At 42.7% G+C, this 22,494-nt stretch overlaps 2 protein-coding genes across 4 annotated transcripts in view; one reads left to right on the top strand and one right to left on the bottom strand.

The window, feature by feature from the left end:
* Window positions 1-350: 350 nt before the first annotated feature.
* LOC114468730 (pyruvate dehydrogenase (acetyl-transferring) kinase isozyme 2, mitochondrial-like) lies at window positions 351-11,190 on the bottom strand. Of its 3 annotated transcripts, XM_028455778.1 has the most exons (11): window positions 10,994-11,190; window positions 9,257-9,398; window positions 7,178-7,249; window positions 6,891-7,078; window positions 5,692-5,781; window positions 5,531-5,608; window positions 5,387-5,463; window positions 4,476-4,574; window positions 3,485-3,595; window positions 3,292-3,405; window positions 351-1,201 (listed from the first exon to the last, which is right to left on the bottom strand). In XM_028455778.1, exons 1-11 carry the CDS (start codon window positions 11,109-11,111, stop codon window positions 1,058-1,060), a joined length of 1,233 nt encoding a protein of 410 aa, XP_028311579.1. In that variant the 5' UTR covers window positions 11,112-11,190; the 3' UTR covers window positions 351-1,057. The 3 variants fall into 3 exon arrangements, with proteins under 3 accessions (XP_028311579.1, XP_028311580.1, XP_028311582.1); XM_028455779.1 differs by lacking the exon at window positions 4,476-4,574; XM_028455781.1 differs by lacking the exons at window positions 351-1,201; window positions 3,292-3,405; window positions 3,485-3,595; ... (1 more) ...; window positions 5,387-5,463; window positions 5,531-5,608 and having other exon boundaries at window positions 5,762-5,900.
* Window positions 11,191-12,281: 1,091 nt separating this feature from the next.
* The window catches only part of LOC114468727 (cytosolic phospholipase A2 gamma-like), a 124,291-nt gene continuing 114,078 nt past the window's right edge, over window positions 12,282-22,494 (top strand). The window contains exon 1 of the mRNA XM_028455772.1: window positions 12,282-12,456. The gene's annotated coding sequence lies outside the window, so the exon portion shown is untranslated. The remainder of the gene's footprint in view (window positions 12,457-22,494) is intronic.

The raw sequence follows: 22,494 nt of genomic DNA, 5'->3' as shown, positions 1-22,494 counted from the left end.
ACAAAACACACACAAAAAAAGCAAAATACACTAAACGACTCAGAAAACACAAAACACGACAGAAATAAACAAAATACACTAATAATGCTCAGACTGGTTGTTCTAAATGCTGATCATGTGACCCTTAGATCAAACACAATCATGTTTGTGGCCCTGCCCCCTGTGATAAAAGTTGCTCCGCCCTTTTTCAAAGTTACCTGTGCACTAACCTTTACACATGAGGTAACTCTAACATGGTGGAGAGCTGACAAAAACAAAGCTATGTTCTTAACAATGTGATGAATAATATTAATACTTTATCCAGCAGTAAATAGAACACTGAATATCAGAAAATAACCACAGACAAAATACAAGTTTTCTCGGAAAATGTATTTTCCAAACTTTCATACAAAAATGAAGTGTTTGTACATGGCATAGAAGAATAAAGGCCATTCCGTTGGCATCATAACACACACACACACACATTGGTAATCATAGTGTACACTTTGCATTTGTGTAGCTATTCTAAATGGTTTTTGTCCATAAATCCACTTGCTAGCAGCTAGCAAAATGAGAATAAAGATCCATTAGCTTTTATATCAACGTGGGATAAACTATCAGCTGAAATGTAAATAATTAGATCACCCTGCTGAGAAAAAAGTCTCATTAGATTTATTTGGCTCAATGTTAGACTCAGCAGATCCAAAATCCTGCTGGTGTGTTCCAGGCGGTTAGCAAGCTAACATTAGCTTCTGCACCGGTCCATAAAGTCATGTAATCTTTGTGCTGCAACAAAGAAGTACCACATTCATATAGATTACCATGACACAGTGATCAGAACCCTGATCAGAGATCAATCATGTGACACACAGATCAAACTGATCATAGAGACGTCTCTTTCCTCTGTGACTCTAACAGCAAGCACAAGCTGAAGTTAAGGACGCCATGTCGTAGATTAGGTGCTAATGAAGGCGTGGCTTCATCCTGGACCATGTGCTCATGTCTTCTCATCCACCTTTGGTCCTGCTCTGTCCTGGTCCCACAATGTTCAACATGTTCTCCATGTCGTCTCATCACTTCACTTGACCATGCGATGGATGGCGAGGTCCAGAGGCTCTTTGGAGGGAACGCACCAATCGTCTGCCTCTAAGCTGAGCTTGTAGTGTCGCAGGGCGGTCTGGTTGAAAACTGGCAGCCTTTCAATGGAGGCTGTGGACAGTGTCTGTAGAGGACGCACACAAGCAGATTATTAGACGTTATACACCTTTCATTCTATAGGTCAGTGTAGTCTAGGCTAAATATAATAGCTACAGTCAAACAGGAGTGGGCGGGGATACAAATGTGTGATTTTTGTAGTCATCTTGTGTATCTTTCTCTCATTTTCTGCGTTTTTCTTATCATTCAGTATTTTTTTTCTCTCATTTTGTGTGTTTTTTGGAGTTGTTTTTACTGTTGTTAAGTGCATTTGTTGTTGTTTTGTATATTCTATTTTTGTAGTCATTGTTAAAAACTACAAACTTCATTTCCCCTCCGCTCCACATGTTGGCGCGACTGCAGCGAGCAACCAGTACTTTTTCTTCTTCCTTGAGTAAACCAATCATTAATTCACTAGAAATACAGCATTGAAAGGGCGGGACTTCCTCTTTACCTGCAGCTGGAATTGTTTGGTGGTGTGTGCCATGTGTCTTTTGAAATGCTTCAATGTAAGTGAAGTTTGTTTATTAGTGTGGGTTATATTTTTGTTACGTTAATGGTTAATTGTTGATTTAAGTTTTTTGTAAAGATGTTGTGATCTGGTTAATTTGACTTTACTAAACATTATTTGAATGATCTACATTCAACTTATAACATGCATGAAGACTGCAATTCTACTTGTTTACATTTACACTTTATTGTACTTTGTTTAAATAAGATTGTCATTTTTTAAACCAAACTCATGTCAAATAAAATAAATACCAGAAATGAGTGAAAACCTTTTTCCTGTGTGGCTCCAGTTGAACCTAAAGAGGAACTGAACCCCTGCTTTCTGCTGACCTGCCACTAGGATTGGATTGTGGGCGGGACGCCTGGAGCAGTAAGACACGCCCAGTCAGGCTGCGGGTCAACTTTGCACAGTGAGTTCACAGCTGGAATGTGCCACTACTATCACATGTACGCACAATCATGACGTGAAGCTCATATGCGCGGTGGTCACATTAATCCGTCTCAGCCAATAGCAAAATTGAACTTTAATAACCGGTGTTCAATCCTGAAAAGGCAGTGACTTTGCCATTTTACAACTAAATACACAATAATAAAATACTTGACTAAAATGTGAAGATTGGGACTAGGATTATTAAAATAATACCCAAACGCATACGTATTCAGCAGCAAAAAAAGTCTCCTGTCATCTTCTGTATTTTTCTCTCATTCTGTTTCATTTTTTGTTTGTTTTGTAGCTTTTTTTTACCATTGTGTATAGGGATGTAACGATTAATCGTAAGGCAGTTAAAAATCGATTCATAGGTATCACGGTTGATATCGATTTTCTGAAAATTGATCCACAAGTGTTGGCAGCGGGCGGAGTCTGCCAATACTTTCTTTCTGGCTGCCTTCTACTCTTAAATATGTTAATGAATGATTCATTACCCCTTTAGCACCGAAAGAATACCTGTAATATTATTTGAATATCTGTAAAAGTCACGTTTTTCTATTAGCTCTGTCTGCTAGCATAGCTTCTCTTCTTCACTGCAAGATATCTGCATGCCAACCGACCACTGTATTACCAGCGCCCTCTGCTGGTCCAAACAAATATGACGTAAATCATTGCAATCACGTTTTTTTTTTTGTTTTTTTAAAGTCCAATTGTTAAGGAACAAAATACATTTTCAGTTGCACTTTTAAAAAGAAAAACTATTATGCAGTTTTGCATTGTTTATTATAGAACCAGTATTTAAATTATTAGGCTTCATTTTCATTTGTATTATTCCTTTATTTATTTCATTCAAGATTTATTTTTAGTTAAATTGCATTGTTTTGAATATTTTATCAAGGAATTCTTTTGACAATGAAAAATAAAAGGAAAATAGTACCGTATTTTCTAGTTTTTTTCCCAAAAAAAAAAAATTTGCCTACAGTCCCATTTTGTAAAATAAATCGCGAGAGAATCGTATCGTGAACCCAGTATCGTGAATCGAATCGTATCGGGAGTTGAGTGAATCGTTACATCCCTAATTGTGTATTTTTGTAGTCATCTCGTGTTTTGAGTAATTTTGGGAGCTGCACAAACTTGGAGAGAGAGGGTTAAAAGATACAAAGATGAAGTGAATTCACCTTCAGGCGGAGGACAGCGTCTGTTCCATAACCTTCCATTGAATAGAGATTGAGATCTCCCTGGAAGTAGCGAGCGTAAAGGCGAGAGATGGGCAGACCATAGCCAAACCCTGCCTGAGGACACACACACACACACTGATTTTAGTCATCACGTGGCTAATGTGCACAGTTGCTGTATGTGTGTCTGTCTCACCAGTGGAGTTCTGTGCTGGTCTTCCATGGAAGCTCTGGGAGCTGTGGAGTACATGTAGCGGAACAGTGACTCTGTCTTCCTGAAGGGAACGCCTCCTCCTCTGTCACTCATCTTTAGACGGATCACAAATCAATGTGAAGCAAAGAAGGGATTCATGAACGACTACACATGGTTTAGGTCAAAGAGTAAATGCTCAAAAACTACAAAAAAAAAAAAAAAACAAACACCAAAAATGACTCCAAAAACACAGAAAATTAAAGATATACAAAATGACAACAGAAATACGCAAAAGGAAAAAACAAAAAAACCACAGGAACACACCAAAATGACAACAAAGATATACAAAATGACAACACATTAAAAATGAGAGAAATATGTACAGAAATTACACAAAAGGATAACATAATTACATAAAATGACAGCAAAAATATACATGACAACAGAAACACACAAAAGATACAAAATGAGAGAAAAAACCACAGCAAAAACATACTTTACTCGAAAAAAACAGAAAATATACAAAAAGATAGAGAATGCAAACAAAAACACATAGAATAACAATCCGTCATCATTAGTGAGTAAATGATTATCCAGAGTTGGGGATAGAGGGACTGGGACGCTAATTCTGAGGATTATAATGTGGTGATTTCCTTTTTGAGGTTTATGTAAGAACGCTAAGATCAGTCAAGGTAACAAGAGCAAAGGGCAAGAAAGGAAAGTGTTCCCTCCACTCTTTACTTCAAAGCAGTCATTACACAATCTCCTTAGAGGCGTTCATGTTTGTGAATGGATTACATTTGGACTAAAACTAAAGATAAATCTGTTTCTATTCTTGGTGTGAAAACGAGGCCATTCAGACAATAGTTTGCTTTCACGCTTTAACGAGGCTCTCCTGAACTGAAGTTGGATAAGTAAAAGCATCCGAGGGTTGTGTAACTCCATCTCACAGAGTTCCACAGGAACCAGTTAGTTCTGCTGGGTAGAGGCTCACCTTGATTGACAGATCCTCTTCACCAACGACGACCATGACTTTGATGGGTGGGAGGAGCCTACTGGCTTCATGGGTTTCAATGGTCGCCCTCATTGCATTCTGAGGAGGTTCAACAGAAGCTCGATGAGCATCCATCCTCCCGCCATCAATCCATCCATCAATTTTAGTCCATCCGTCCATCTATCCACCCTACCATGAATCCATCCTTTCATCCATCCATCCTCCCTCCAGCCATCAATCCGTCTGTCCCTCCATCCATCCTGCCATGAATCCATCCAACCATCCTATCATCCATCCATCAGTTTGTCTATCCATCCCACCATGAATCCATCTATCCATCTGTCCATCTGTCTGTCCATCCATCCATCCCGCCAACAATCCATATGTATATCCATCCATTCCACCATGAATCCATCCATGCATCCCGCCATGACTCCATCCATCCTGCCATGAATCCATCCATCCATCATTTTGACCATCTGTCCATCCATCCATGAGTTAAAAACCAGTTCTCCTAAACATTTCTGTCCTCAGATTCTTTCATGCCTTTAGGATAGACGAGTAAATGTTATCACAGCAGGGCCACATATCTGTGATTGTATCTGACCTGAGGGTCACATGATCAACATTCATGTCAGCATTAGAATATGAACCAATCAGAGCATTAACACAGGAAACAACAAAGAGTTTGTGCATTATCTTTTTGTGCATTTTCCTGTAAATTTTGTGCATTTGGAGTTGATTTGTGTGCTACTTTGGTGGTCACACAAAATTTGACTGAGGGCCGCATGTGGTCCCCGGGCCACCAGTTGCTCATGACTGATTTAGGAGGTAGATTTAGCATGGTCATAAAAGTAGAACACGAGTGTGCACTGCCTTCTTTTGTGTGGAAAGGATGTGTTTTGTGTTACCTTGAAGAGTTCAAAGAGCATGTAGAACAGGTGGGAGGGGACATAAGGAATCTGGATGGGTTCTCTGGTATTATTAGCTAGAAGAGAAGGAGAGACGTTTAAAAATAAAAGAAAGTGATCCAGAGCCGACTGATTATGTCGCACCATTGTTGTGTCTCAGCTCCAGCTCCGGTGACCCCAGGTAGTGTTGCTCACACAGCAGCTTGGCGCTGTCGTAGGCGTCTGAGGACAGAAACGGTCAGTGTTTGTGTAATTTACCATGGAATCTGAGAAAACATGACATTTAACTGTCCCCTCATTCTTACCTTGTACAACCTCTGTCACATTGCACATGAAGTCAATACAGCCAATGGTGTTGGGGTGGGCGGGGTTAGAATTCCCATTGAAAACCAAAACTGTAGGAGCAGAGAGCGAGGAATTCACTAGAACAGCCTGAAGAGTTTTACCTTTACAAACCAATTCCCTATGTCAGAGGACATTTATCACAGGGGGCGGGGCCACAAACATATCCGATCTGAGGGTCACATGATCAACATTCATGTCAGCATTAGAATAAAGACCAATCAGAGCATTAACACAGAAAACAACAGAGTTTTTGTGATTATTTAGTTTTTTTTCCTTTCATTTTTAGATATTCTTGTTTTGTGTCTTTTTGGATTTGTTTTGTTTATAGTTGTGTAATGTATGTTTTTCCGAGTAATTTTGTGTAATTTTTATTCTTTTTTGTGTTCGTGGAGTCATTGTGTATGTTTCTGATTCAATTTGGTGTGGTTGGTTGGTGGTCATTTTTGGTATTTTATGTTGATTTGTGTGTTTCTTGTGCATTTTCATTTAGAAATCGTATATTTTTCAGTCATTTTGTGTGTTTTTTTTATCTCTTTGGAGACTTTTTGGGTATATTTATCACAGCAGTGCCACAAACACGACTATATGTGTACTGGGGTCACATGATTTACCATCATGTCAATATTAGAATAATGACCAATCAGAGCATTAACACAGGAAACAATAGAGTTTCTATGTTTGTGTTGTCATCTTGTATTTTTTTTCCTTTAATTTTTGAATATTTATGTTCTTGTTTTGTATTCTTTGGAGTCATTTTGCATGTTTTTGGATTTATTTTGTGCATTTACTTTGGGGGCTGCACAAAATTAGATCAAGGGCTGCATGTGGCCCCATAGCCACCAGTTTCTGTTGCCATTTTGTATATTTTTGGAGTAACTTTATGTATTTTATCATAGTTATTGGAAATATTTTATGTTTTTGCTGCCATTTTGTGTGTTTTTAGGTCATTTTGTGCATTTATTTGGACATTTTGTGTAATTAGTTTTGTTGTTTTTTGTATCTTTTTGGCGACATGTTGTGTATTTTTGGATTTATTTTGTACATTTACTTTGGGGCCCACACAAAATCAGATCAATGTGGCCCCGGCCCCATGTTTGCTCTACATGATAGTTTAGCTAAAGGAAGTGTTTGTGAGTGTTTGAAGGCAGTGCTAGCATACTGTGCTGGTTGATGAGCATGCGGATGGAGATGCGGCTGGTGTAGAAGCGGTCCAGGAAGTACTGGAGGTTGTGGTCAGTGACTGGGTCCCGTCTTCCAGAAGCTTGTCTGTATTCGATGACCCCCTGAGCCATGGTGGGCACCACCTCATTGTGACGGTTTCTAACGTTCTCCAGAACTTCCACAAAGCTGATGGAAAGGACACGGCAGCAAGAAATCAATTTGTCTTTATTCATGTGAGTGAGGTGTATACATTTTACTTTAAAGAGAAGAATCTGTGGTACTCACCTCTCAAGGACTTCCTGATGCTCTGGGTTCTTGTCCAAGAACTCCAGGATCTCCATTAGGCTCTGGGTGTAACTGAGTGAACACAAACAGATTTTCATTGATCACATCCCGAGGAGACACCTTCTCCCTCAGGTCGGATACACCTGGATCGGAAAAGTTATTAAGTTGAATCGATGATGGGGATGCATGCAGCACTCCATCTGATTCTAGCAGGCCCCTAAAGTAAAGACCCAAATTGACCCAAAAAAACACACAAAATGACAGAAAAGGACAACAAAAATACACCAAATAATCAGATTTATTTGTGTTTGTAAGGAACTTGTTTACACTTCAAGTTGGGAATTGTTTTTTTTATTTATTGTGATGTTTATTGTTATCATGATAAATACCAGAAATGATTGGGGAATTTTTTTTTAGTCCATATCGCCCATCCCTACTAGCCAGAGAAAAACATGCTTGTGAGCATGTTAGTTGTTCAGCATTAATTGCCATAGTGATTAAGCTCCAGGGAGGTTCGTAGTCCAGCACACACTGATTAAATTCCGGAAGTTAGCGCGATAAGAGGTAATCTTGCTTCGTAACATACCCCCAAAAACACATGAAACGAAAGAAAGATACAAACGAACAACGGAACACAGAAATGACTCGGAAAACACAAAACGACAACAAAAATACATCAAATAACTCCAAAAAACACATAGAATGAGAGAAAGATACACAAAATGACATCAACAATACACAAAAATATTAACAAAAATACACAAACATGTTTCCAAATGCCACAAAACAAGAAAAACACACACAATTACTTCCATAACACACAGATTTGCAGTTATAAAGCAAAACTTTCTTGAATAATCAGAGTCTACTGAAATAGTTGTGGAGCACAGACACTTTGCTGTCTGGCATATTACTGTAAATATCCTTTGAGTGTCAGTAATCGTGAGAGGTCATAGTACAGTGACTTTTCCTACGTGGCTATCCAACATGTACACTGGATGTAACCCGTGACATCAACAGGCGGTATAGGGGATGATAAACAGATCGTATTTCCATCGCTGAATCCTCTGCTTGTAGTGGCATTACTATGTGTCACTCCCATGTTTAGACGTTACATCACAAAATCTACACCATGAATTCAAGTGTTGGCTCATTTGAACAGTTCAAAGTGGAAGTTTTCCCTCACTGGAGGAGTTTGGTACATGCTTGGAAACCTGGCTCTCGGCTGTTGTTTTGATCATGGGAGGAACGGAGGCAGGGCTGGAGGAGGAACTGGGACAAAGTTCAGTCAGTGTGTGTGTGTTTGTGTGTGAGTAGAGCAGTGGGCTCGGCTCCTGTCCCCGCCCTCAGGCTACAGTTTGGCACAAACAGACTCAGCTATGCTTTCTCAGAATCAGCTCCATAACAAACGTAGGCCCTGATTTCCATGATCGCGGAAAACTTCTGACCTGGGTTTTATCTCTCTCTTTTTCTAAAATCAAGCCCCAACATGACACGGATATACCTCACATGAATGTACTCTAAATATGTCCAATCCCGCCCATAATACTGTTCAAAATCCCTCACTACGCGTAACAGTTCATCTAGTGACCATGTTATCCTGTGACTGAAAATGAATGCAGAGTGTGTTTTTAATGTGTTGGTTCAGATTATTATGACTGCATTCAAATGTGAAAATGTTCTGGTACAAAGACAGGTTTATCTGATGGTGTATTAGGTGACCTGGTGATCAGTTTACCTGGTGACACGTCACAGCAGAAGCATCTCCAATCACATGGCTGTGTGGGATTTTGTGCAAAATGGGAAAATGAAAGGTTTCACAAATAATGTTATGACACATTTCAATGGGATTTTTGCTGTTTAACTGGTGGCTGAGGGTTAGCAGCATGGCTAACATCACCCTATCAACGCATAACAATCCCGTATTTGTATATTATCCAAAGCATACAAAATGTAAAATTAATGGATGCTTAAAATCCAGTAAAGTCGTGGAAAGATGAAATGGAAAAGTGTAACTTGATTCACAAATGAGGAATGTGTCAGATTTTGAAAGAGAAGATGGGCGTGTTTGTTGCTCACCAGGTCTGGAGCAGCTGCAGCGAGGGCGTGCTCAGGAGCTGGTCTGGGAGCAGGCTGACCTCCTTCATGATGTTGCACAGACGCACAGGAAGCTCCTGCCGTAAAAACTTAAACGATGTGCGCTCACACGCTTTGACGGAACCTGAGGAACCAAACGGAAGCTCTCAGTGCCAGGACATGAAACCAGCTGCTGCGGCAGAACTGAGTAGAAAAGTAACCAGATACGCCTATTAATCAAATAAACTAAAACATAGTAATAATAACTACGTTTTCTCTCATTTTTCTTCTCTTTTTGCGTAGCGAGGTGTGGTGTACTGTGAGGAAAGACCTTGGATCTTGCCTTGGGGAGTTTATAGGTTCTCCCCTCATACTGGGATTCATCAAAAACAAGAAAGTTAAGTTAATTGGAGGCAAAAGGTAGACTTTAAATATTTTAATACCACTAGTAAAACCTCAAAGCTTTACTAGTACAACTAGTAACACATTATTTTCTACTTAGGGCTGGGCGATATATAAAGATTCAAGATATATCGAGTTTTCTATGTTGGCATGATAGAAAATGACAATATCGCTTATATTTTTGTAGCTTATTTTGTATTAAAATACTTGTTTTAGGTGTTGCAGATGATATAGGATTTCATATAACAGCCCATTGCAAACAAGGACAACAGGCAGCTCAGGGGCCTTGGACAAATGTCCTTCAAAATAAAATAAAAAAATGAAATAAAAATATGGATATGGATAAATACCAGAAATGATAGGGGATTTTTTTTTAGTCCATATCGCCCATCCCTACTAGCCAGAGAAAAACCTGCTTGTGAGCATGTTAGTTGTTCAGCATTAATTGCCATAGTGATTAAGCTCCAGGGAGGTTCGTAGTCCAGCACACACTGATTAAATTCCGGAAGTTAGCGCGATAAGAGGTAATCTTGCTTCGTAACGTACCCCCAAAAACACATAAAACAAAAGAAATATACAAACGAACAACGCAACACAGAAATGACTCGAAAAACACAAAACGACAACAAAAATACATCAAATAACTCCAAAAAACACATAGAATGAGAGAAAGATACACAAAATGACATCAACAATACACAAAAATAATAACAAAAACACACAAACATGTTTCCAAATGCCACAAAACAAGAAAAACACACAAAATTACTTGCATAACACACAGATTTGCAGTTATAAAGCAAAACTTTCTTGAATAATCAGAGTCTACTGAAATAGTTGTGGAGCACAGACACTTTGCTGTCTGGCATATTACTGTAAATATCCTTTGAGTGTCAGTAATCGTGAGAGGTCATAGTACAGTGACTTTTCCTATGAAATAAAAATATATATGTTATAACACAAACATATACAAAAGGACAACAAGAATACACAAAAAGACCACAAAAAATACAAATGTGCACAGAAATAACAGAAAGATATACACAATGACAATAAAAAAAATAAAAATAATAAAGTTGTCTCATAACAACAGAAACACAGTGAAAGAAAAATACACAATGCATCATAAAATATCAAAAACAACACGAAACTTGTTGTTTCCTGTGTTCATGCTCAGAATGGTCATTATTATATTATTACAGTCACATGTTTGTTGCTTGGCCTCTATGAGTTGATGTAATGTCATTCCTGTGATTCCATATTTTAGGGCTGTGTCTCCCACTCAGTATGAACACAGACTGAAAGTGAGCAATAGCTGATGGAAATAACAACACTCACCGAAGTCTAGGAAGTGCTTCATGGACAGAGGAGAGGGGGAGAACCTGGAGAAGTGATCGATGTGTTTGGAAACGCTGGCCAGCGCCGCGGCGCGAACCAGAGGCCGGAGAGACTTCATCAGTCCTTCGGAATGAGAACACAAAGATGAAGCGATGATGTCCAACCAAGTCAGTCTGCGATGGAACGCGCAACAGCTGCACTTAACTGAAGTCGGGGCCAATCAGAGGGCAGGGTGACGAAGGAAGCCCCGCCCACTAGAAGAGGTCCGAGGTAAACACGGAGGCGCACGTGGGAGATTCGGAACATTGTGTATCCGGTAAAGAAGAAGGAGGAGAAGAAGACGCACATGACGCGCTCCAATCTTTCCAGGAACAACAACAACATCAGAGATGCGCAACTGTGACATAATCAACATCTATTTTAGCATTAGAATAAAGACCAATCAGAGCGTTGACACAGGAAACAACAAAGTGTCGCTTATAATCGTGTTGTTTTGTAAATGTAACACGAGCAGTTAGGGTTAATTAGGGACTTGCTCAACATCACACAGTGTCCCGAAAACAATTAGATTTTTTTTTTTTAGGATTTTTGGCGTCTGACGACTTTTACCGTAATACTCGATGTAAACGGGCATTGTAGATTTAAACCATTGATGGCGATACTGCAGTGATTTGAACCAGTGACCCTCTGATTACAACCCCGTTTCCTTAACCTTTAAAAAAAAAAACTAGACACTAGATAACTAGAAAACTTGATAAAAAAAAGTGTGTGTGTGTGTATTATATATGTGTGTGTGTGTGTATATAGAAATGAATTAAATATCAATGCATACATAAAAGTGCTCTGCTCTGATATTTATTTATTTCCTGCAGTAGATACTGTTAGCAAGAAATGCAGCAAAAAATAAAATGCAAATGAGGGGGCTGTCCTAAGTGTGTCTGTTGGTTAAATCAGGGGTGCCCTCCAGTCCTCGAGGGCCTGATTCCTGAGACTTTTAGATGTGTCCCTGCTCCGACACACCTGAATCAACTGAATGGCTGTTATCATGCTTCTGCAGAGCTTAATGACAACACATTGGTTTCAACCAGGTGTGTTGAAGCAGGAACACATATAAAAGTCTCAGGAATCCGGCCTCGAGGACTGGAGTCCGGCACCCCTGGGTTAAATCAATCAATCAATCAGACTCTAATATTGATCGACATGTGAGTGCATCGAGCGCCTGCCTCAGGTAGAGGAAGTTACTACACGGCTCTTCTACTTTTTTTTTTTTTTTTTTTTTTCACTTTAAAGTTGGAGTTTCAAACTGGAAAGGCAGAGTTCCGAGGGTCCGTGAACGCAGCATGAGAGTGAGCAATCAGTATAGCAGGTGAAGCTCATTCCCTTGATTGGCCGAACAAACTAATGGAAGCTGCGGCTGCGCAGTCGGTCACTGCTGCACGTGGGTCAACTGAAGACGGCTCACGGTATGGAAATCTTTTTTAATATGTTATATATTATCAGGGGTGTCAAACTCATTTCACCTCAGGACCAGACACAGGAAATAATTATCTGTAAATAAACATGTCTTTTTCAGTGCACTGTATTGACACAGGTATTTAGGTTTATTGAACTGGATTTTTACAACCTTTGAAGAAAACCTAAATTCGTATTCATGTTTTTTGCTAAATGTTTGACACTCTTGGTTTAGCTGTTTGATGCTGCACCCTACGACCACATTAACACATATAGTTTGTAGTACACACACACACACACACACACTGTTGTCATGGCTTGAACACTACAGCTGACCTGAGAATTGTTGCTGATTCATGTTTAGATTATAATGACTCTTGGTGTAATAGTTGCAGAGTCATGCTTTGTGTTTAAACTATGACTTGGCGGCATTGCTCAACGACAATGGCTGAGTTGCGTTCACACAAGTATTTTCGCTGTATCATGGTTTTCCTTTTGCCACGTCATTGTTCGAGCATCTGTATTTCGCTCTGTAGTTTGAGGCTTGTGTTGTTGCTGGGTCATGGTTTGAGCAGCAAATCAAACCCAAAACTTGTCATAGTTACTTAGTCTTAGTTTAAAGTATGATGAATTCAACCACCGAAACTTGACCAACTTTGATTTCGTGCCTAATAGCGGAGTCTTAATTTATTGATTCATAGTTCTTGATTATAGTAAGTGTCTTCTAGTACGTAATACGTATCCATATATTGGCGTTATATACATGTGAAAGATGACGTTACCGGAAGTCACGTAACCATTCTGTGCAGTTAGGTTTAGTTAGTCTGTAACATAGTTGACGTATGAATACAAACGAAAGTACAAGTGCGTAGCGTCTCAATGGTAAATGGACTTGATTTTACATAGCGCTTTATCACCACACTGAAGCAGTCTCAAAGCGCTTTACACATCAGCTAATTCACCCAATCACTCTCACATTCACACACCAGTGGGACAGGACTGCCATGCAAGGCGCTAGTCGACCACTGGGAGCAACTTAGGGTTCAGTGTCTTGGCCAAGGACACTTCGACACATAGTCAGGTACTGGAATCGATAACAGAATTAGTCACCGACAAATGTATTTGTCGACAATTGTCGGTTACGTCGTCATCGTCTTTTTCAAGCTGTGGACGGAGCAGAACATTGTTTTTCATGAGGAGTGGCTCATCTCACCGTCTATACATCTTTGATTAGCGGGAGATAGGGATGTAATGATTAATCGTAAGGCAGTTAAAAATCGATTCATAGGTATCACGATTCATATCAATTTTCTGAAAATTGAATCGCAGTACTTTTTTTAAACAGCAGAGGGGGCTATATATTCTTCTCTTGTCCAAATGCTGAGGCGGTGGGCGCAATCTGCTACTACTTTCTTTCTGGCCGCCTTCTACTCTTAAACATGTTCATCAATGATTCCTTATCCCTTTAGCACCGAAAGAATATCTGTAATATTACGTGCATATCTGTAAAATGCCCGTTTTTCTATTAGCTCTGTCTGCTAGCATAGCATCTCTTCTTCACTGCACAGAATAGCTGCATTCCAACCGATCACTGGGTTACCAGCGCCCTCTGCTGGTCCAAACAATTATCTGCCGTAAATACAGTGCAGACTGTTTTTTAAGTCCAATTGTTAAGGCACATAATACATTTTCGGTTGCACTTCTTAAAAGAAAAGGAACTATTATGTAGTTTTGCATTGTTTACTATAGAACCAGAATTTAAATTAATAGGCTTCTTCATTTGTATTATTCCTTTATTTCATTCAAGATTTATTTTTAGTTAAATTGCATTGTTTTGGTTAGTTTATCAAGGGATTCTTTTGACAATGAAAAATAAAAAAAAGTACAGTATTTTTTTTAGTTTTTTTCCCCCAAAAAATAAAGGAATATTTTTAAATCATAATTTGTTTAGTCCCATTTTGTAAAATGTGTCGTGAATCGTTTCGGGAGCTGAGTGAATCGTTACATCCCTAGTGGGAGATATGTCATCAAAAACATTCCAATTGCTTAGAATATGTCGCTGTTACCGGGAGCTCAGCGCTGTCGACTCCGCTCACACACACAGCTCTGTTCTTCAGTCTACCTGAAGCTATGACGAGCAGCTATACATCACACACCGCTACTTAATTAAAACCAGACACCCACCCAACAAAGTGAACCAGTCTAAGTTCCTCCATCAGATTCACCCAAAGTTCCCACAAACATGGTGACGGTGCTCAACTAAAGCATGATAAGCTAACCCACCAACACATAAGACTGGGCTAAGATCTAATGCTAACCATCTCATTAAAGGAATAGACCAGTAAAAACTACACATCTTACTGTCATTAAACCACAAAGAGACACCAATTTGTTTATAGTCGGATTTAACACTTTTATGGAAGAATAAAAGCTAATACGTCACACGTCGTGTGAAATAAATGTTAGCATAAATACTAATGTCACTATTCCATTAGACAGTAATGTAACTATTGTGGAAGGCAAGGCAAGACAGAGGCGCGGAGAGAACGGAGTAGATGCCAGCGGTTTATTGTAGGACTTCACTACAAGACAACACCACCATATATACAAGACTTCCTGATTGTGCAACCAATCCCACCGTGACACATACCCTGGCCAATCTGGCGATGAGTGCCCCTAGTGGACCGCCACACAGGCCCCCCCCGAAACGACAGAATGGGCACCAGGCACAACAAAACCCAGCACCAACACGTCAAAGAAAGGACAACATATCAAAAAACAAAACATGAACCCAGAACGGGCAAAAGCACCTCAAGTCCCCCGAGGAGGTCTAATAGGACGACCATAACGGCTGACTCGAAAAGTCCCAGGAGAGTCAGACACCAGCAGGCGCGGGGGGCGACCACGACGGCGGCGGGCTTGACCCGGACGAGGGGGCACACCCGGCAACAAAACCAGGCGGGGAACAGAGTCCGTAGCAGCAGCAGGAGCAGCAGAAGCAGGAACAGCAGCAGGAGCAGTAGCAGCAGCAGCAGGAGGACGACCCCGGCGAGGAGGCAGGGCCGGAACCATCAACCCGTCGGGGTCCTGGTGAGCAGGCTTCAGACGATCAACAGAGACCCGCTCCAGGCGACCACCAAAGTCAATGACAAAGTTCTTAGGCCCCGCCTCCACAACCCGAAAGGGCCCATCGTATGGAGGTTGGAGCGGGGAGCGGTGGCCACCATGCCGGAGAAACACAAATCTCGATGACAGGAGATCCCTCGGCACTCGGAAACGAGGCAAACAGTGGTGCACAGGAACCGGAGCCAGCGCCCCTGCGGCCCCCTCAATGGGCAGACGAGGGGCCATCGGGACCGCCGGAGCCGAGGCAGCAGGCAGGAAATCCCCCGGGACCCTCAGAGGCTGCCCATACACCAGTTCAGCGACAGAAGACTGAAGATCCTCTTTGGGAGCAGAGCGCAGGCCCAACATGACCCACGGCAAACGGTCAACCCAGCCCCCATCCGTGAGGCTGGCCCGAAGAGCGGCCTTGAGGGAGCGATGGAAACGCTCACAGAGGCCATTCGCCTGGGGGTTGTAGGCCGTAGTGCGATGGAGCCGCACCCCCAGGCCCACAGCCATGGCGTCCCACAGCCCCGATGTGAATTGGGCCCCCCTGTCCGAAGTCAAATCCGCAGGTGTGCCGAACCGCGAGACCCAAGCAGAGATGAAGGCCCGGCCCACCACGTCCGTCGACGTAGATTCCAGGGGCACCACCTCCGGCCACCGAGTGGTTCTATCCACCATAGTCAGGAGATGCGTGCAGCCACGAGAAGGGGGCAAAGGACCGACCAAATCCACGTGCACGTGGTCAAAACGCCTTTCCGGCACCAGAAAAGGCTCCAGCGGAGCCCTGACGTGTTGGTGGACCTTAGCCCGCTGACAAGGCACGCAGGCAGCGGCCCATCCTTTGACGTCTCTGCGCAACCTGGGCCAGACGAACTTAGCGCTCACCAGCTTCACAGACGCCTTAACACCGGGATGAGACAAGGCGTGAACAGCATCGAAGATCCTGCGACGCCAGCCTACAGGAACCAGAGGCCGCGGCTGTCCGGTGGCCACGTCGCACAGCAGAGTGGTCCCATCCTCATGGCAGGGCACGTCCACGAGCTGTAAACCCGTCACAGCAGAACGACAGGCCTGGAGATCTGCATCGCCGTCCTGATCCACCGCCATAGCCGAATAATCCAAGCCTAGATGCACAGAGGAAACCAACACACGAGACAGACAGTCCGCCACCCCATTGTGCTTACCAGCAACGTGTTGAATGTCCGTGGTAAACTCTGAGATTGCGGCCAGCTGCCGCTGCTGGCGGGCAGACCAAGGATCCGAGACTTTGACCAGGGCAAAGGTCAACGGCTTATGATCCACAAACGCCGTGAACCGGCGGCCCTCCAACAGGAAACGGAAATGACGAGTGGCGAGGAAAAGAGCCAGGAGCTCCCTGTCGAACGTGCTGTATCTCCTCTCTGCAGTGCGGAGCTGCCTGCTGAAGAAAGCGAGGGGCTGCCATGCTCCAGCCACCCACTGCTCACACACCGCGCCCACAGCAATGTCCGACGCATCTGTAGTGAGAGCCAGTGGAGCCGAGGGAGAGGGATGCGCCAACAAGGCAGCCCCCGCCAGAGCGGCCCTGGCCGCCTTGAACGCCTGCAACCTGTCAGAGGACCAGGCCACTTCCTGCGACCCCTTCATCCCGCGAAGAGCCTCATACAGGGGATGCATGAGGTGAGCAGCACGAGGGATGAACCGATTATAAAAGTTCACCATGCCCAGGAACTCCTGGAGCTGCTTGACAGTAGACGGGCGTGGAAAACCCGTAACTGCCTCCACCCGTGCAGGTAGCGGAGCAGCCCCCAGCGAGGACACCCGGTGGCCGAGGAAATCAATGTCAGAGAGCCCAAACTGACACTTTGCTGGGTTGACAATCAGGCCATGAGAACTCAGCCGCCTAAACAACAGACGCAGATGCTCCAGATGTTCGGCTGCCGAAGCACTGGCAACCAAAATGTCATCCAAATAAACAAACAGAAAAGGTAAATCCCGTAACACAGAGTCCATGAGTCGTTGAAAGGTCTGCGCGGCCCCCCGCAGGCCAAAGGGCATCCGCAAAAATTCGAATAATCCAAATGGGGTTATAATAGCAGTTTTGGAAACATCCGCTTCATGCACAGGCACCTGATGGTAGCCCCGCACTAAATCCACTTTGGAAAAAACGGAAGCTCCAGCGAGCTGCGCAGAGAAATCCTGAATGTGCGGGATAGGATAGCGGTCTGGTGTGGTGACAGCATTCAGCCGCCGGAAATCACCACACGGCCGCCACCGCCCCCCCGGCTTGGGCACCATGTGCAGAGGCGAGGCCCATGGACTGTCGGAGCGCCGTACGATCCCCAAGCGCTCCATAGTTGCAAACTCCTCCTTCGCCAGGGACAGCTTAGCAGAGTCCAGACGCCGCGAACGAGCAAAGACGGGCGGCCCAACTGTAGGGATGAAGTGCTCCACGCCGTGCTTAGCGACTGCTGCCGAAAACGTCGGCACAGTCAGATCAGGAAACTCAGCGAGGAGGCGCTGATATACATCCCCAACAGCGAGAACCCGGGGCAGGGCCACCGGTTCAGCCCCCCCCAAAGAGCAGGGGTAGGTGGAGAACGAGACAGGGTCAATCAAACGGCCATTAGACACATCAACGAGCAGCCCATGAGCACACAAAAAATCTGCACCCAAAATAGGCACAGCGACTGAGGCAACCACAAAATCCCACAAAAACTGACGTCCAGAAAAAGAAACAGTCACTGACCTGGAGCCAAACGTACGGATGGTAGTACCATTAGCCGCACTCAGCGGGAGTCCCCGGCTGTCACTCAGCACATCGACGGCAGACGCAGGCAGGACGCTCCTCTGGGCGCCGGAATCCACCAACCAACGCCGTCCCGACACGTCATCCACGACAAACAGCAGCTTGGCCACCCCGCCAGCGCCCACAGCCGCTACTGAGCACTGGCCCTGGCGTTTCCCTGAGCCAGAAAAGCACACGGCGGCACGCAGCGCTTAGCCTTAGCACCGAACCGCCGATGGTAAAAACAAAGCGCGTCCTCCCGCCGGCGACGGTCCGTCACCGCGGCCACAGCGCCCACCTCGTCCGGCGCCGACCAGGAAGGCTCAGGAAGCAGGGCATGCACGCCGCACGGCCGGTTAGCCAGCAGAATCCGGTCCGCCTCCTCCGCCAAACCCCTGTAGTCCTTGGTAGCAACCAGCGGCGAGCTCGCCAGCGCAGTACGTACAGGAGGCGGCAGCTGACGGAGGAAAAGCTGCACAAACAAAAAGGAAGCATCCCCCGAACCGAGCAACGCCAGCATGTTCTCCATCAGCTCCGTCGGCTTACCATCCCCCAAACCGTTGAGGGACAGGAGCCGGTCGGCCCGCTCGGCATCCGACAGCTGATACAGCCTTAAAAGCAAAGCCTTAATAGCGGCATATTTACCGTCCGCCGGGGGTTCCCGCAACACGCACATCGCCCGACGCGTAGTCTGAGCATCCAGAGCAGCGACAACATGGTAGTAGCGGGTGTCATCCACAGTAATCCCACGAAGCCGAAACTGAGCCTCGATATGCTGAAACCAGGGCTCGGGGTCGTGCTGCCAAAACTCCGGAAGCTTAACAGTAGCCGCATAGACCGCAGGAGCAACAACCGGCGCAAGCGGAACGGCATCGCCAGCGGCAAGCGACATGGTCGAGAGCGGAAAAAGAAACTCACGTCGAGGTCACCAATGTGGAAGGCAAGGCAAGACAGAGGCGCGGAGAGAACGGAGTAGATGCCAGCGGTTTATTGTAGGACTTCACTACAAGACAACACCACCATATATACAAGACTTCCTGATTGTGCAACCAATCCCACCGTGACACATACCCTGGCCAATCTGGCGATGAGTGCCCCTAGTGGACCGCCACACTATTGAGATTATTATACCTAAATATCCTGAATGAATAAATCATCAGCTTGATCTAGTTTAATTATAGAAATCAGTTATTTATCAATAATTTATGTAATTCATTAAATATAAACTAAACTACATTCAGCAGCAGTGGTTTATATTAAACAGTAAAAACACTAATGTAGTTTTTTTTTGCTTTTCATATGCTTTTTATTTTACTTTAAGTTTTTTAATGTGTAAATGATATTAGTGAAGCAGATTCTAGTGCTGACGTATGTAATTTCTTTTGTTTGTATAGAACCTGTTTACACTAAGTTGGGAATTGTTTGATTTATTTGTCGTAATTTGCCCCAAGCCAAATTTAATAGATTGTAGCAAAATAGAGCAAATAAATGGACAATTTGTCACCTGATGAGTCGACTAATCGTTTCAATAATCGATAGTCATTATTTGCAACCCTAATGGGATGTAGATTCATCTATTGTGCTAAAGTTTTATTGTTTTGTTATTATGTTAAAATAATCCATTACTGTATACCAATTTTGAATCTGTTCCAGCTAAGGTTAAATATTTCTTTTGTGCCGGCTAACTCATGTTCTTTTTTCCTTTGTTCTGATGACTAACCCAGGCCTTTTTTTAATTTATTATTATTGTTACGATGGATAACCTAGACTTGTTGTTTAAATAGTTGAACCCAAGCCCAAAATAAGTGCTTTACCTCGTCAACAAAGTAGATGAATGCCACGCAACGCCTTTCTCTAACGTAATATTACAACCGTTGAATCCAACATCACACCATTGTGTAATTCTACTTTTATGTAAGGAACTTCTTAAACCACTAGATGGTGCTGATAAATTGGAGCTGAAATTAAAATGGAACAACAGCTTATCTTTGATAATAGGTTTGGCTATTCTTTATTTATTTAACAAACAGATGTTTATTTGATTAAAGAATAAAAATTGTTCCAGGCTAAGAACAAGACATTCATTTTTAGAGAGGGAATTTGGTCCAATCAGTGATGAGAGAACACAAACTGAGGCTCCTCACTTTTTTTTTTACTGTATTTATTGTTGCTGCTATGATGTTTTAATGAGTCTTTGTTCATATGATCAAGCTGTCCTCATTTCCTGTATTTTCTATGGTGGATGATGGAGGAACCTTAGATATAAGAAGGTAAATGTAGTTCTTTTTTCATTAGAGGTCTGCCAAAATATTGATACGATATATCGCAAGGTTTCGTTTTGCAATACGCTATTGATTCATTGGCACCAAATATCGATTTATTTATTGTAATTGCAACATACAAGACATGACAAACAATATACATATATATGATGCACAGAGATAATGCAGTACATACACAGGACAATGAGGCAATGGATAAGGAGTGGATATTTACAAAGTCACAGTATGTGTGTGTTAAAAAGAGCCACTGTGCAGTATACACTGTGTTTTACTTGGCTGTCATTCATGTGAAATTGATTGACAATGTTTTGTAATTCCTGTGAAATTGATCGAGTGCTGTCAATAAATTCAGAGTTTCTTAAGTGACACAGATATCGTAATGTATTGTGGATGAAATTTCCCACAATATTTAGATATCGTGTAATAACGTTATCGTGGGCAAAAATATCGCCATATGTCATATTGTGAGGTACATGGCAATACCAGCCCTATTTGTCCTTAAAGAAAGGATGAATTAAATAAAAATGTATCAATATTTGAAGCAGAGTTGGGCCATTTTTATCCAACAGGGCTAAAAACTGTGATTGTATTTAAGGATCACTTTATCCACATTCATTTCATCATTAGAATAATAAATAGAACAAGAAATACATTATAAACAGCAATAACCTCCTTTTCCTTAAATTAATTACAATGGCAATCTTCCAGGGTTTTTGTTATCTTTAAAAAAAAAATAATAATAAAGTATTTTCCTGATTTTTGGGTATTTTGTTGCTTTGTGCTCTTCTGTTGTCATTTAGTGTATTTTCTTCATGTTTTGTATATTTTTGTTGTCATTTTGAAAGTGAAAGATATTTTTACCTTGTTAGAGTAATGTGTGTTTTAGATTTTTTTTGCTTATTTTTAAGTGGTTTTGTGCGTTTGCTCTCGGGGCTTCACAAACGTGTGTTTTCACCCTCTGTATTTCTCCCAACCAGCCAATAGTGCTTGTGCACTATTGGCTGGTTGTCAGGTGTTCATCAGTGATGTATTTACACAATGCTTGTCTAATAGATTTGCAGGTGTGTCAGATTTCCTACTGCATTTGAATGTGTCAAACATTTTCTCTTCTTTTTTTAAGCTCACAAACACTATCTCCTCGCTGTTTTTCAGTTTGGGAGTGAACTTCACACTGATTCTCCCAAGAACACTGAAGAGAAACACTGACACACACACACACTGAATTAATGAGATAATTAATGAGTGTCCACCTCAACAAAGAGCTGACTTTGTTTACCTACACCTGAATAATTAATTATCCCTCCTGCACTTTCCATGTCCTATTTTGTAGAAATATAGACACAAACCTGTTTGTGTATGTTTGCAAAAACAAACAATGGAAAACATCTGTATTAAGATTTCAGTGTGTATCTCTTGACCCTTTAATTTGTTTGTTGATCCTACAAATACCGAGGTTCGTAGATTCACGGGAAACAGAATTGGTTACAACACAACGTCCACCACAGGGTCGCTGGAGGTGCGTCAGAACGTCTTTCCCACTGAACTGCATAAGCATCAAAGCAAACTACTTCCTGTTAATAAGCCTTACAGGTAATGGTTAGCCAATATTTCCTTGGGTGACTGTGGATCAGGTGGTAGAGGGTCGTCTTCTGATCGAGAGGTCGGGGGTTCGATCCCAGTACCTGACTGTGTCCTTGGGCAAGACACTGAACCCTAAGTTGCTCCCAGTGGTCGACTAGCGCCCTGCATGTCCTGTCCTGTCCCATTGATGAATGAGCTGATATGTAAAGCGCTTTGAGACTGCTTCAGTGTGGGGATAAAGCGCTATATAAATCAAGTCCATTTACCATTTAAACCTTACAACAGACACCATACGTGGCTCTCACCCC

Source organism: Gouania willdenowi, chromosome 8 (assembly GCF_900634775.1).
Source record: "Gouania willdenowi chromosome 8, fGouWil2.1, whole genome shotgun sequence".
NCBI classification, from domain to species: domain Eukaryota; kingdom Metazoa; phylum Chordata; class Actinopteri; order Blenniiformes; family Gobiesocidae; genus Gouania; species Gouania willdenowi.
Note: the sequence above shows the minus strand (reverse complement) of the source record. Positions and strands in the feature narration are given on the sequence as shown.

Bases quoted from the DNA above. Each gene is read 5' to 3' on its own strand.
- LOC114468730 (XM_028455778.1), bottom strand. From the start codon at position 11,111: ATGAAGTCTCTCCGGCCTCTGGTTCGCGCCGCGGCGCTGGCCAGCGTT. The intron at 9,399-10,993 runs GTGAGTGTTGTT...TTGGTTCCTCAG, and splicing joins GAAGCACTTCCTAGACTTCG to GTTCCGTCAAAGCGTGTGAG. The intron at 7,079-7,177 runs GTGAGTACCACA...CCTTTCCATCAG, and splicing joins CATCAGGAAGTCCTTGAGAG to CTTTGTGGAAGTTCTGGAGA.